Source organism: Cavia porcellus, unplaced genomic scaffold (assembly GCF_034190915.1).
Source record: "Cavia porcellus strain 051 isolate PalLab524CR breed Dunkin Hartley unplaced genomic scaffold, mCavPor4.1 scaffold_11, whole genome shotgun sequence".
NCBI lineage: Eukaryota > Metazoa > Chordata > Mammalia > Rodentia > Caviidae > Cavia > Cavia porcellus.
Genome location: NW_026947494.1, coordinates 22,451,018 through 22,466,440, shown reverse-complemented (window position 1 = coordinate 22,466,440; position 15,423 = coordinate 22,451,018). Strand labels below are relative to the sequence as shown.

The 15,423-nt window shown below is 31.7% G+C and overlaps 1 protein-coding gene across 2 annotated transcripts in view; it reads left to right on the top strand.

Annotated features, from left to right (window-relative positions):
- The window catches only part of Cdh9 (cadherin 9), a 141,414-nt gene that overhangs the window by 96,173 nt on the left and 29,818 nt on the right, over positions 1-15,423 (top strand). For both annotated transcript variants that reach the window (XM_003463624.5, XM_063258019.1), the window contains 2 exons: positions 6,407-6,701; positions 15,199-15,318. In XM_003463624.5, the coding sequence (XP_003463672.2) occupies positions 6,407-6,701; positions 15,199-15,318 (415 nt within the window). The remainder of the gene's footprint in view (positions 1-6,406; positions 6,702-15,198; positions 15,319-15,423) is intronic.

The window sequence follows — 15,423 nt, the reverse complement described above, 5'->3', positions numbered from 1 at the left end:
GTTTTAATTTCGGATAATGATGTCTCTGGCCTTTATTGCCCAGAATTGTCTTTCATATTCTAGATTTATTATGGTTCCACATAAATTTTAGGAATGTTTTCTCTCAATCTTTGAGATATGCTAATGGTATTTGGATTAGAATTCCAATCCAAAACTGTATAACAGTTTTGGGGAGTATGACAATTTTCCCAGTGAAGGTTATTGTTACCCATGAGCAAAGAATATCATTGCATTTTCTGAATTCCTCTTCAGTGTCATTTTTCTGAGTAATGCAATTTTCAATGTATATTTTTTTTCACTTTTTTGTTAGGTTCATACTTAAGTATTTCCCTTTGTAGTGAAGTTATTGTGAAGAGTGTGGTTTTCTTAATTTCTCTTTCAGTGAGTTTGTTGCTTATATACATGAATTATATTGACTTCGTAGTATTAACTCTGTACCCAGCTATGCTGCTGAATTTGTTTATTAAGTCTAGAAGTTCTTGCTGGAGATTTTGGAGTCCTCTACATAGAATAACATGTCATCTGTGAATAAGGATAATTTAACATCTTCCTTTTCTATTCTAATTCCTCTTATTTTTCTCTTTTGTCTAACTACTGTGGATAAAGTTTCCAAAGCTATACTGAAGATGAGTGGTTTTATTAGACAACTTTATCCTGTTTTTGATTTTAGAGTAAAAGCTTTCAGTTTTTGTCCATTTAGTATGATTTTTCCTGTTGGTTTGTCATAGATAGCATTTATCAGATTGAGGTAAAGACAATCTATTCCAATATTCTTCAGCATTTTTACCCTGAATGAGTGTTAGACTTTATCCAAAGCTTTTCTGCATAAATTGAGATCATGTGATTTTTGTCTTTGACTCTGTTAATATTATGTGTTATCATTTATTGATTTGTATGCCTTGAACTTTCTCTGCATTTCTGGAATGAATCTCACTCAGTGGTGGTGTACAATCTTCTTGATGATTTCCTCCATTCTGTTCACTAGTATTTTGTTGAGGATTTTTGCATCTATGCTTTTCAAGAAAATTCATCACTAATTTTCTTCTTTTCTTGGTTGGGTCTTTCTCTGGTTTTGGTATTAGGGTAACATTTGAATTAGGGAGAACTGCATCCCTAATCCCTCAGTAAAGAGCTTTTGGAGTATTGGCTTTAAATAATCTCTAAATTACTTGTAGAATTCAGCTGCAAATCCACAGGATGGGGGCTTTTCTTCGTGGGTAAGTTTTTCATTACATTTTCAGTTTCATTAACTGATGTTGGATTATTCAAATGTTTATTTCTTCTTGTTCCAGGTTTGGTAATTCATACATTTCTAGGAATCTGACATTTTTTTCTGCATTTTCAATCCTATTAAAGATTTTCAAAATAGGTGGTAATGAACTTTTGTATTTCCACAGGATCTGTAGTGACTTCCCCATTTCATTTCGTGTTGCACAGACTTGAGTTTTTTCTTTCCTTTTTTTCAGAGAGGTGCCTAGGTGATTTATCAACTTTATTTATTCTTCCAGAAAATCAACTTATTTATTCATTAATTTTCATTGTTTTATTAATTTCTGCTCTGATCTTCATAATTTTCTCTCTTTGGACTTTGGGCATGACTTGTTCTTCTTTTTCTGTAAGTTTGAAGTGTAGCATTAGGTTATTTTTGATCATTCTGTTTTTCTGATGTAAGAATTCACCACAATGTATTTCCCTCTTGGGACTGCTTTCATTGCATCTCACAGGTATTGGTAATAGAATTTACATTTTCTTTTAAATCCATATATTATATAGTTGCTTCTTTAATTTCCTCTGTGACTCATTGATTGATCTATAGGGTGCTGTGTTATTTCCATGTGTTTATGGGCCTTTTGTGGTTTCTTTTGTTATTAATTTCAAATTCATTGTACAATATACATACAATAATTTCAATTGTTTTGAATTTATTTAAGCATGTCCTATGGGCTAGTATAAGGTCTATTTTAGAGACCCATTCATGTGCAATTAAGAAGAATGTATATTCTGATGTTGCTGAATGTAACACTCTGAACATATCTAAGTCCATTCACAAGTTTGATTCATTTCTTTTATTTCTTACAGTTCATCTATCTCTTTGTGACAATGGGGTGTTAAGTCCACCTTATATAATTGTATTATTGCGTATTTGATTTTTCATGTCTATTAATATTTATCTTACATAGGTGGGTGCTCTTGAAGTTGTCCCCCAAGAAATATGTAGTGATCTTTATCTTTTTGATCATTCTGGCTTTGAAGTTCACATTGTCTGATAGCAGGATAGCTACCCCTGCTTTTTTCTGCATGCCTGTCTCATGGAGTATTGTTTTCCATACTTTAACTTTCAGTCTCTGCATTTGCTTTTGAGTTAAAGGTGTTTGTTGTATATAGCACAGTGTTGGGTGTTGTTTCATGATTTACTCTGACAGTCTTTTTTTTTTTTTTTCTTTGATTGGTAAATTGAGGCCATTTCTGTTAATGGTTATAGCTGACATATACTGGCTTATCTTTCTCATGTTATCTTTCTGCTATTGGTTCCCTCATTTTCCCCTCTGTTTAATTGCTTGTCTTGCTTGTTAGTTTCTTTATGGTGTTGTTCTTGGAATTGTGGTCATTTTTAGCTCTTTCTAAAATGTATTTTAGTATCTCTGTAGGGTTAGTTGGGTGATCATGTTCTTCATTTGTTCTTTGTCATGGAGATATCTTATTTCTCCAGTGATTTTGACAGAAAATTTTGCATGGTCATCAGTTTGGGTTGAAAGCTGTTTTCTTTTAGGACTTAAAATACTTCACTCCTAAACACTTATTGACTTGATGGTTTATGTTGAGAAGTCTTCCATGATTCTGATAGTCTCTCCTTTGTAGGTGATGTATTTCTTTTCTCTATCAGCTTTTAATCTTTTGTTCTTATGCTAAATTTCTAGGATCTGGATTATTATATGGTGAGGTATAGATTTATTTTAGTTATGGCTCACTGTGGTTTTGTATACCTTGCTTATCTGCATATCAGTTTCTTTTCCCATGCTTGGGAAATATCCTGCTGTTACTTCTACAAATTGTCTTTTTATGTCATTTTTGTTTTCTCCTTTTTTGTTGACATCTATCAATCTTTTGTTTTTGTTTTTGTTTTGTATTTTTACGAGTTCCAGGGCTCGAACTCATGACCACATGCTTGCAAGGCAGGTGCTTATGCCACTGAGCTAAATCCCCAACACATACATCTATCAATCTTATATTGTTTCTGCCTGCATCATTTGTAGCAGTTGAATTGTCATTTCCTGATTCTTTGTTATTCTTAAAAGATATTTCCTTTGTTGATCACTAGCCATAGTTCTCTCTTCAAGGTCTGAGAGTTGGTGTTCAGTTTTATTTACACAGTTTTGGCACATTTCAATGGAATTTTTGATTTCCCAGATTTCTCTTTACATCTGTTTCATGTATTCTAATTGTTTCCTGTATTGTTCATTCAGGTTTACATCACTTTCCTATACCCTCCCTTTTTTAATCTATATCTTTTTGGATACACTCACCAATTCTTTCATTATATTTTCATTTCTGTTTTTATCTGAGAGGTTATTTCTGATCTGATTTCCTTTACAGCTTCCTGGAGTAATTTCTTTACTTTCTTTGCTATCATTTCAGAAATTTCAGGTGTATGATTTTTGATGCAGCCATGTCTATGTCTCCTTTACTTGATGGGCTGGATGGACTGGAAGCTAGAGATTGCACTTTGTTGTTTTGTTTTGTCATTTTCTTGTGTTCCTCCAAATAAGTTGTTAGGTCCTAGTTGCTTTTTGTGCTGGCAGTCTGTCCAGCAACAGGCCGTGCTGCAGATTGCCAATGGCTACAAGTCACTGAGCACAGACTCCTGGTTCCCACAGGCCTCAGAGCTGGCTCCCAGAAGTGGATGATTCGCTGAGGGAGTCTCACAGTCCCTGTGGGCTGCACCAAGGGTTCCCCAGTGTCACTGGGTACAGACTCTCATTCTGCTATCCAAGGATTTTATTCTTTCTCCTCTTATGATATAAAATGATATGTAAAAAGTATATATGTTATACATACTTGAAATTAATGTAGCCATCAAAATAATTTTGTAATGAAACAATATATAGAGATTTGTAAGATGCAATTTAAGCTAAAAACTGAAAGTCTAAATTACATATTTGATATTTTAATAATATGGATAATTCTTGTGTGTTTATTTGAAGATACTCAAACAGGAATTATCTGACTTTTAAGAAATATATGTTTGGTGCTTTAAAACCTTTACCTATCTTTCCCTGGTGCATTGTATAATTTTAGAAAGGACGGGTGCTTCTTTCAAGAAATCTGATGAGGATTCTGAAAGCACTTAAGTGTGCTGTGCAACTATCATGCAAACTCATTCATTCTAGTTGGTTGTGCAAAGTAAACTATCCCTATGGAGGAAATATAAAAGTGAGAGATGACAAATATGTAGATAAGGGAAAACTGATAAGAGAAGTGGGTGTTAGAAGGTAAGTAAAACAAATGCAAATCTTAGGTGTGAAAAGGTACAAGCCTTCCAAAATTTAACTAAAAAAGTATAAAATGAAAGAGTTAGCAAGGATAAAATGCCTAGAGAAGCCCTAGAAAAGTGACAGGGATGCCTTCAGAAAGAAAGCCACATTACTGAAGGTGGGTAACTAAAGTCATGAATTTAAAGCAATTACAATGACACAAAGTGCATTTAGTTTTGAAAATTAGTATTCCGTTTTTTAAAAGCAGAGGCTTGGATTAATAAAAACAAAATAGGAAAACATTGTGTCCAGTTTAACAAGGTAATTAACAGGAGCCTAATCTTGATTCGTAGGACATTAGAGCGCTGTCTCTTTCTGAAGATTTTTCAGCTAGACAGTTATGTGACCATGTTTGTTATGTAGAGAAGTCACCAGCTTTAGCACAGGAACATGTTTGGACCTCAGCTAGACCAAAGGCAATAGTATCAGGAGATTGATAGAGAGGCCCAAATAAAATACAAGGAAAAAAAGAACCAGGAGGATTCAAAGAGACAGAAGGCTAAAGAAGATATTTCAAAGAATTCTCATGACTTTAAAAGCACAGTAGATGTAAATTATGAAGCAAGTAACTCATAGCGATCGCACTATAGCCATGCCATCAATGGAATGGGATACAGGAGGAAGTGATGAGGTCAGTATGTAATGTGAGTTGTGAATTATATGTTATAAAATAACCAAGGAAAGATTGGCTGCTTAAAATTCCAGACTTATTTGAAATATATTTTTTAGCAATTAAAAAAAATAATTATGATATTTTTAGTCTCGATTGCATAAAACACGTGAGTGCATATTATTCTTCTGTTTAACTGAAAGTGTGAATTTTTGTCGACATCATAGTTTCCTATGCATTTCTCTGTAAGCACTTTCTCCACAAAATTTATAAATATCTGAGATGATAGATTTATTTAATTTCAGAATGTAATTATTTTAAAATAGTTTCTTTTTTTCAATGTGAATGCATGTATATATATATATATATATATATATTACATTGTATTCCATACTCATATATAATAAATGTTAATTGATATTTTAAATGTGTAAGTTTAAATTTTTCAGGATTTCAAAAATATTACAATGTTTCCAATTCGAATATTCTGTGAATATGTGATTTTTTTAAAATAGTGTAATAGTTAGCTTTTAACATTAAAATTGTTTATATGGAGTAGAGAAAACACTGTCATAAAAATTGTCATGTTTTGAAGACATGACTTATAAGGACAGAGGAAAAACATCACTGGGAATTAAAGATGTCTGTAGAATATTTTATTTTCCCCAAAGGTAAACAGTGTCATTGGACATGTGCTCTCCCAGAACCATGCGGAAAATTATGAGAGTTTAAAATCAAAGGATTGATTTATCTTCCTGAGTAGAAAATCATAACTTATATAATATTAATGCAAGTTTGATAAAATTTAGTTTCAAAGTAAGATATTCATCATGAATTTATCATTATAATATGTTAAAAAATTCTCATATACTTTTGAGTTCAATTATTTTAAATTAGATTAAGATTCTTTGATATTTTACAAACAAGATCTAGGTTAATATCTTTCTTTCTTTTCAGTGCACTAGAGGTTTAAATCTTGGTAATATTCAAACCATGAATAGCTTTGAAACACTATGTTTTGAAGAGTTGTATTTATTTTCATTTCATCTTAAATCTAGCTGCATATATATCTAGACACAATTGTTTGAAGAGGTTTATTCTAACAAAAACTGAATGTTTAGATTTCCCTCAGTGAAAATTAATATATTTATCAAAATTAGCATTGCAGTGATATTACTGAGACAAGTTTATTTGTGCCAAATTGACTTTTACTATAATAATAATGCATATATTTACACAGCTCTTCTTTTCTACCTCTTTAAAGCTTCACACTGACCAAGACAAAGGAGATGGAAATTTAAAATATATATTAACAGGAGATGGGGCTGGCAGTCTGTTCGTTATAGATGAAAAAACAGGAGATATTCATGCTGCAAAGAAATTAGACAGAGAAGAAAAATCCTTGTACATTCTTCGAGCCAAGGCTATAGACAGAAAGACCGGGCGGCAGGTGGAACCAGAATCGGAATTTATCATTAAAATCCATGATATCAATGACAATGAACCAAAATTCACAAAAGACTTATACACTGCCAGTGTTCCTGAAATGTCTGGAGTTGGTAGGTATCAACTATTCTGTGTGAGCAAAGTTTTTTTTTGTTTGATTGTTAAGGGAGTTATTATGGAGATATGGTATGTGGCCTTTCTCAAGATAAAAACTGTAACTCTTTTTAATTATATATATATATATATATATATATATATATATATGTGTGTGTGTGTGTGTGTATTATATATATATATATATATGAATATACCTGTTTCATGTCATACTGTTAAGTTATTTCATTTCCTGGGAAACAAAGCTTTAATTGCTACTTACCTGTCGTCCAAATGGCCACCAAGTTGGATGTACTGCTGCCTGAAGCGGGAGGGAATAGGAATAACAGAGAGTGAATAGTGCTGGACAGTTTTGTTTATATTACTTTGAATAATAACAAGTAATTCTGGAGCTAGGCATATTTTCTCTGGACTATGTTATTTGCTTATTAAAACAACTTTATCTTTTAGTCTGGGAAATAGATCTTTAAATGTTGATTTGGAAACTTGTGAATACAGAATTTAGGAAGATTTAGCAAATCGTTTAATCTGGGAATGTCATGGCAAAATTCAAGTTGTGTTTTTGCATATATTACATTAGAAAACATCAGTTATCATGCCAACTAAATAATTATTTCTTTTTTGTGACTCTTATATTTTGTAAGCATGCAACAGTTTTATCTGTATTTTGAGAAAACACCTAACTCTTAAATCATAAAATTTTCTAAAAGTCAATAAGACTTACAATACCAAAAATGTACAAGAATTTTCTCAAATATAATACAATTTGAGTTATATTTTGGACATTGTTATTAATATATTCATCAGTACAAAAAATTTTCTATACTTGGAGGGAAAAGTTTTTTTGCCTTTCCTGAGAGTTTGCTGTAAAATTTTAACCGTGTAAACTAGTAGAACTAAGGGTTTGTAAAGCAGTTGATCCAACCTCAACTCTTACCTATTTGAGGAAAGCACAATTGTTACTGTGTTTTCAGCTATTCCCTTCAATGTGTGAAAGGAACTCATAAAATTAAACCGGAATCCTGTGAAACCACAAAGTAGTGGAATAAACTATGGATGAATGTGTTTTTACGATATTATTTCAGTGCGTGTTAACTCGGTACAATTACCTGGATTGATCTGTATTAGTCTGATAGTAGGCTAATTTAGGAAAAGGGCATGGTCTCCTTGTGAACCTGTTTTGAGATGAAGACCTGTCTTAAATTATATTTTCCTTACCAACTTCCAACTGTAATGTGTTTTCAAGTAATTTGGTCTTCTAGAAACATTCTGACTTTTGTAAAATGTTACTTTTCTATGTAAGTTACTGTGCCAGATAAGTTGACATCTGGAAGTATAAAAACTTTCCCTTCTTTTTCCTCTGAAAGATTTGACATTTAGAAAAGTGAAAGATGCAATTATGATGAAAAAATAATTATATCTGTAAATTGTGATCATGATTCATTCAAATTTGAATACAATTTAAAATTTTTTAAACTTTTATATGTAAAAATAAAAAGTTTCATCTGAAAAAGTACTGATATTTAGTTCCAATAATTAATATTTTCTATTAATTCTTCTGTGATACTTTATGAACTATTATCTCTCACTGTCACATTTTCATCAACTCTCTTCCTATTCAAATGTATTTTTTCATATTAAATATAAGTGTAATATAGTCTATGTAAATTTATTAAATATTTAACAATATAAAAATTGAATTGAATGCTCTTTAGTTTTAAAAAATCTTCAGTGACTCAATATTTTATACTAAAACAATATAAAGTTTATGAGTGCAAGGAAGTTTATAGATTAATAGTTCCAAAACTGCTTACTTTATTTCATTTATATACATTACATTTAATTTGTGAGCAACTCAACTTTAATTAGAGTAAGCTAAAGAGTGAGAATTTGCACCATTGCCAATCACATTCCTTCCAAGGGCAGAATGCTCACAAAACAGAAAAATTTGCAACAGATATCTGTCTTGTTCTGATTGCAGCTTTTGGTATCCATAAATAAATACTTGATAATATAGATAAATATGAAATACAAATAAATCTTGATCCTAATTGAACATGGCAGCTTTTATTTCTTACTTGTCTGGTATGAGTGAATTGTTCCCTTTAGGCCATCCATAATATTTACTTACATGTGTTTCTGTCTTTAACTATGAACACACAGATTAATATATACAGTGTGTGTACAGAAGACACTGTATTGGCTTCATTGCCACGTTTGATAAATGTTTACAAATAAACCAAAGATTTAAATTGATTTTTCTAAAAATATAGGATGTCTGCTACTAACTTAGATTTTAAAGAAAAAATTAACAGATGCAGTTATTTTGCAAATCTCATGCCTACTTTTTTACATTACATTTTGTTACGAAAAATGTAACTTGAAAATATACTTCATCAGATCATAAGAAATTCCCTCAGAATGATATTTTTCTCATTTATTTGGATTAAATCAAATGCTTCTCTTAGTAAACACTTATACAAATGACAGTTCCAAAGGGGAAGCCCCTTTCTTTTTTTCATGTATGATTTTAAATATATTTACATGCACATGCATACACAAAGACTTACATACCTAATTCTGTAAGAAGTATTCTGGGAATTTACCTCAGTCATAAAGTACTTGCCTAGAATAAATGATACCCTGTGTTTAATGACCAGTACCATCAAAAAACCCAAACCCAACCCAAACCAAACCCCAAAAAACCAAAATATTAGGTGCTTAATAATTCCTGAAATTGGTTGAGGATATAGCTCAGTGTGGTAGCACATCTGTAGCAAACCCAAGGTCCTAAGTTTGAGTCCAGGTACCCCCTCAAATTTCTGAAATTGTGCACTCCTTTTTTACAATATTCATAACTTACTTAAAAGAAAATAATCTGTTAGATTATTGTTAATTATTGTATGTGTCATTTTCTACTTTGTCTTTATTTGTAAAATTAAACCATTTTACGGGGAGTCACTCAAGGGCAATTTCCAGGAATTGTGAACATATTTAAATTACATGCTAACAGTTTAAGCATATGCTTATCAAAAATAAACATAAATGAAATGATGCTCAATAATTTCATTCTAACATTATTTTCACATATTAGTGCTTTTCATTTAAATCTGTAATTTGATGAACTACAATTAATTTGGAGAGGGAATGAAGTCTAATGAAATAAAATGAATTTTTGTCTTCCAATGATCTCCTGCTATCTGCTTTTTCTGTCCAATCATATTGTTTCTTAACATTCCATCACTTATTTTTCTCTCATCAACTACTGTCTTTGTTTCCTTTCAACTCTGTTTTTTTTTCTTTTAAAACTGTGTGCCTCATTCGACTTTAGCTCTCAAAATCAATACAGATCTTTATTTCAATTCAAGTGATTCCAACAAGCTTATGCAATCAGAAATATATTAATAACCTAAGAATATATAATCTGGATACATGTAATTTAGGAGCATGACATAAACTTTGATTAAAATGTTAGTTGAAGTTCCCTATATTTTATATTTCTAATTTCTTGTGGTCATAATTAAATTGACTAGATTTTCTATCAGTGTACTACAATTGTATGCATTCATCTTGTTTTTTTTTTAATTTTAAAGACAGTAAGATTATACATAACAAAATGGAACAAAACAGATCATAAGAAAACAATTTTAAGAAACATGTATTTCAAAGCAAGTCAACTGGACATCTTCACTGTCTATCATAATGTCTCTAGTTTTATTCCAAACAGTTGTCCCCATCTTCACACATATTGAATATGTTCTGAACATTATAGAACTACTCTAATCATAACAGGATGATGAAGCCTTTTTAGGTCTTCAAGACCTGACATTGGGGAAGTCAACAATGACTGCCGTAATGTCTCTCATTCTCTTTGAAGTAGCTGCCCATATCTTTACGTATGCTGAAATTAAACATGAGATGAGACTAATATCACTCTGAACAGTGAATAATAGTATTGCTAGATTTTATATCATAATGCTGCAGAATAGCATTGGGTGTCTTAGTGTCTCTTCTTCTTCAGAGTATCTGTTCATTACATCGTGCATTGTATAATCTGTTCCCAAAAACTGTTTAGAAATTCTCCCCATGTGTGAATCTCTACATGTACATCTATCCTTTCTGTATAGGGAAAAACAGATCAAAACAAGACAACAAAACAAGTTTGCATTCATCTTTAAGGAAATTACTATTGCGGAAATTTGGTGATTTGGGAAACATATTTTCTCAGTGCTTTGGCATGTGACTTATTATACTCTACATAACTTATCCACTGACCATTCCTACAGTGTAGATGATTTTACAACTAGGCGTTCATCTGCAGTTATTTGTGAAAAACAAATAGCTCAGGTCCTAACTGGAGCTTTTTCTAACATAAAGTGCCTATGAAGACAGTAAAGAATCCAATCACATCGATGACACAGTTGAGCCATTTAGTAAAACATTTGGAATAACTAGTTTTTCTTTACTCAGACTGATTAGTTTGATGTACCAATCTTTATGTTAACTTACATTTTTCCTAAGCCTATCTTTATGTAAAAACAATGATCATGTCAAAAATATAGAACAATAAAAACAAATGTCATCACAACACATATTGAATAATACAAAAATGTGCACAGATTGTTTTTACTTCTACCTATGTGAAATCTGAAAATAATATTTTTTCACTGGTAACACAGCAGCTGCCATAAAATTGCTGAATTAGCAAGCTACATTTTCATCATATTAAGGCTTAAAACTTCATGTTCAAAAATTTCTAAATGTGATAAGAATTTGCATCTTAACTTATAGCTACTGATTATACAGAAAGATTGAATATCAAATAGCTAATATGTCAACTGAAATTCTGAAAACTATTGTGGGAGAAATGGCTTTATCACTTTTGTTTTGGTGTAAATGGAATGTATATGGATACCTTTTCAAGGATATATTGCGCAGTTATCATTCATAAGAATAAACAAATTCCATCACAGTTGAGAAAGAGTTGCCCTCAGTGTAGTAGTTTAGGTTCTCATTGTATGCAAATTAATTTTTAGAAAATATAAAAAAGCTAGCTAAATTCAATTCTTCACATTAAAACGCACTGACAAGTAAAGAGCTGTTATTATCAAAGGTAATGAAAACATATTTTAAGTGGAAAGTACAGAAGCATATAGACAAAGTTAAAAACACAATCATATTACACTTTATGAATGAATAAAATATATAGGCCATTTAAATAGGTAAAAACATCAAAAAGGAATTCACTCTGAAATTCATAATCTATTGAATGATTAAAATCAAATTTCTGAAAACTTTTGTATAATTGACTAAAAATGCCCTACAACCTCAAGGTGCTTAAGGAAATGCATGGTAGATTTCACTTAACAGTGATTTTAAAACAATGCCAAGGATTTTTATAGAGATTTGCAGCAAAAGAAAGGAAACATCCATCAGCTTGTTCTCTTATGCTTACTTACTGAAACATTCTTTTTTGCTGTGTCTTATTTATTTATTTATGCTTTTGTGGTACTAGGTATTTAACCCATGGTTTTGCAAATGCTGGGCAAGTGTTCTACCACTGAGCTGCACTCTAATTCTTTAATTACTAGCACTTGCTCCTTTAAAGATCTGAGGTCTTTTAAAACATAGTCACTTCTGATAGTTAAATGGAAATTTAATTGTATAATGTAAACTTAGGCAAATCATATGGATAACTAATACATAGTATGCAGTATAGCTTTCTCTTTTCTGTGACAAGATACCCAACACCCACAATTTAAATAAGATGTTAAATTGGCTACTTTCTTGAATTCAGTCTTTGTTGACTAGCTCCAATACAGAAACACCATGATGGGAAGGAATGACAGAATATAGTTTCTCACCTAAGGGCACTCAGAAAACAGAGAAAAAGGAGGCATGAGCTTCAAAAGGCCTAACCTTTATGACATACCTCCTTCCACTAGCTCCTGCCACATCATATTTAGCTATGAATTCGTCAGTGGTTAACCAACCAAGGGTCCTATGATGCAATAACCTTTGCTAATCTCACCTCTGAACACAGAGGTCTGTGGGGAATATTTTAAATGTAAATCACAACATAATGCCCTGGCCTCCAAAACACTCACATCAACTCCTAACACTAAATACACTTAATCCATTTCTTAGCACACCCAAATCTTAACAGTGCCAGTGTTTCTGAAAAGTTTAAATCCAAGTTACCCTTGAGAAGAAAAACTCTTAGCAGTGAGTTCCTGTTTAAAAAAAAAAAAAAATGAGCAAACATACAAAAAAAAAAAAAATAGTAGCAACACATAAATGGCACAGGGTAAATATTTGCATTTCAAAAGAGAAGATTAAGACCAAAATAAGACAAAAAGCCAGCATGGTAAATATTAAATCCAGTAGTTGCATATGCAGCATACAGGGAAGGTCTTGACTAGATGAATTTCCAAAGGACTTGGGCAGCCTGGTTCAAATAACATTGAGAGTTGCAACCAGATGGCCTCTTTCTTGGACTGGCTTCACTCACTTCCTGGGTCTCTACATAGCAAAGACTAGTTCTTTGTATCTGCAACTTTCTGAAGTTTCCAATGCTCATTCAGCTTCATTCTCAAACAAATTTCATATCCTCTTAGCCTTCTTTTAAAATATGGGTGGAAGTCATCATGACCACACAGTGGTTGAATCCTGCATGTGTGTAAAATTAGCACCATTTGGATAATGCCAATGTCTTCCATCAAGCTGAGCAGTGGATTGGCTCCCTTGGATCACAGCTACAGAGACTTGAGATCACCTCAGTATCTAAATTCAGGGAAATGCTTCCCTAGGTGGCCATAATGAGTAGTATACCTAGAGACTTGCTTTTCAAAGAAGAATATTTCAAACTAGTTTACCCTGTTATATCCTCAAAAGTGAGATCCAGGCCTTTCCTGAGTTTCTTTCAGGTATTTTTTCCTGTTGACCTGATGCAAAGTAATTAGCTTCTTTTTAATGGTAATAATCTCCTTAGCAGTCACACCTTCTTTGGCTTCAAATTTACACATTTTTATGGATTAAATTTAACTTTTAAAAAAAAATTCTGCTCACATTTCTGTCTCAAATTCGCACTATAAATCTGACTAAAAACATGCAGTTGTAACCATACCATGGCCTGAATATTGGGCTTTCTTGAAATTTCTTGTTCCAGATTAGTTAGATCACTGTTTTTAGTATCCTTAAAAGACTGAGGACAGAGGAAAAATGTGGACAATTTTTCTACACACATAGCTCAAATTCTATTTGTTGATGAAGTCCTTGTCCTCAACTGAAACCTCCTACACCTGACCTTTACTATCTGCTTTTCTATAGATATTTTGCTTTCCTTAACTCTGTTCAGAAAACTCTATTAGGATGTTTGCAGCACTCTAAAACTTCTCTAGTCAACATCTCCAAACCTTATTCATCATACAAACTAGCTGCAAAGTCTTCCAAAATATATAGTCAGGTACAATCATAGTAAGGACCTCACTTCTGAAACAAATTTTCAGTAGAATCCATCTTGCTAAACTCTAGGGCAAAAATACTAACCCACAAAGGAAAACACTGCTCATCTCATAGCAAGTAAGAAGTAGAGAGGCAAATTAGGGCGTGGATAATAAGGTATAACTTGAAAACTCACTATAACATGACATATCCCTTCTAATACAGCCGTATGTCCTAACAGCACCTTGAATTTATCATTGGGTTGATCCATTGATAAGTGACTCTTATGACACTATAACTTCTAAAACCCCAGTTATGAATATATGATACTGTTGAAAAATATTTTATATCTGTCCCATAGTATTATATACATGTATATAATTATATTCAATATACATATTGCATATCAGTGGGTATAATCATATCTATAATATGTAGCTTTAAAAGGAAGCACAAACACTTAATAACAATGTATATCTTGTGTAGACAAAAAGGCAGTGAAATATATATAGTTCTATACTCCTTCCCCATTCATTCCTCTCCTCTCCTCCTTCTCTTTTTTATGTTATTGATGGAAGAACCCAGGACTTCACATATCAAAACTTTGTGGTTTACCATTAAAATTTATGATGGTTTTATTTTTCCATAACAATGTTATAATAAGAGTTATTTTTTAGTTTAAGCCATATTGTTAATTTATCAGAGTAAAGAGAAGTAATGGATTAGAAATTCTGAATTCATCTTTTTCACTTACCAGAAAATGTATTAATTGAAATTTCATATTCTTTTTAGTTCTTAATAAATTATCTCTTACAATATTTATACTGTTAATAAATTATTTTATTAGACTCCTTGTATTTATTTTTGTGTTAGGATATATTTCACTACCTTATCTTAGCTAACATTCAATAAATTAAAAATGTTTAAATTTAAGAAGAAAATGAAGGAATAATCTATTTTTCTAACAAATACTATTTTTGGTAATTTTTCTGGAAAAATGTTTAAAAGTTTTGAAGTACTCACAGTTCTGTTATGGGGGATGGCATTATGCAGGTACATCTGTTATTCAAGTGACTGCCACAGATGCAGATGATGCCAATTATGGAAATAGTGCCAAAGTGGTCTACAGCATATTGCAAGGGCAGCCATATTTTTCAGTGGACCCAGAATCAGGTAAAAATATTTATTATTTGGTCTGTGTCTCACTCCATAATACACCTACATACATGTGTATTTCAGAGCTTTATATATCTAAAACCTATCCAGTCAATATGATGT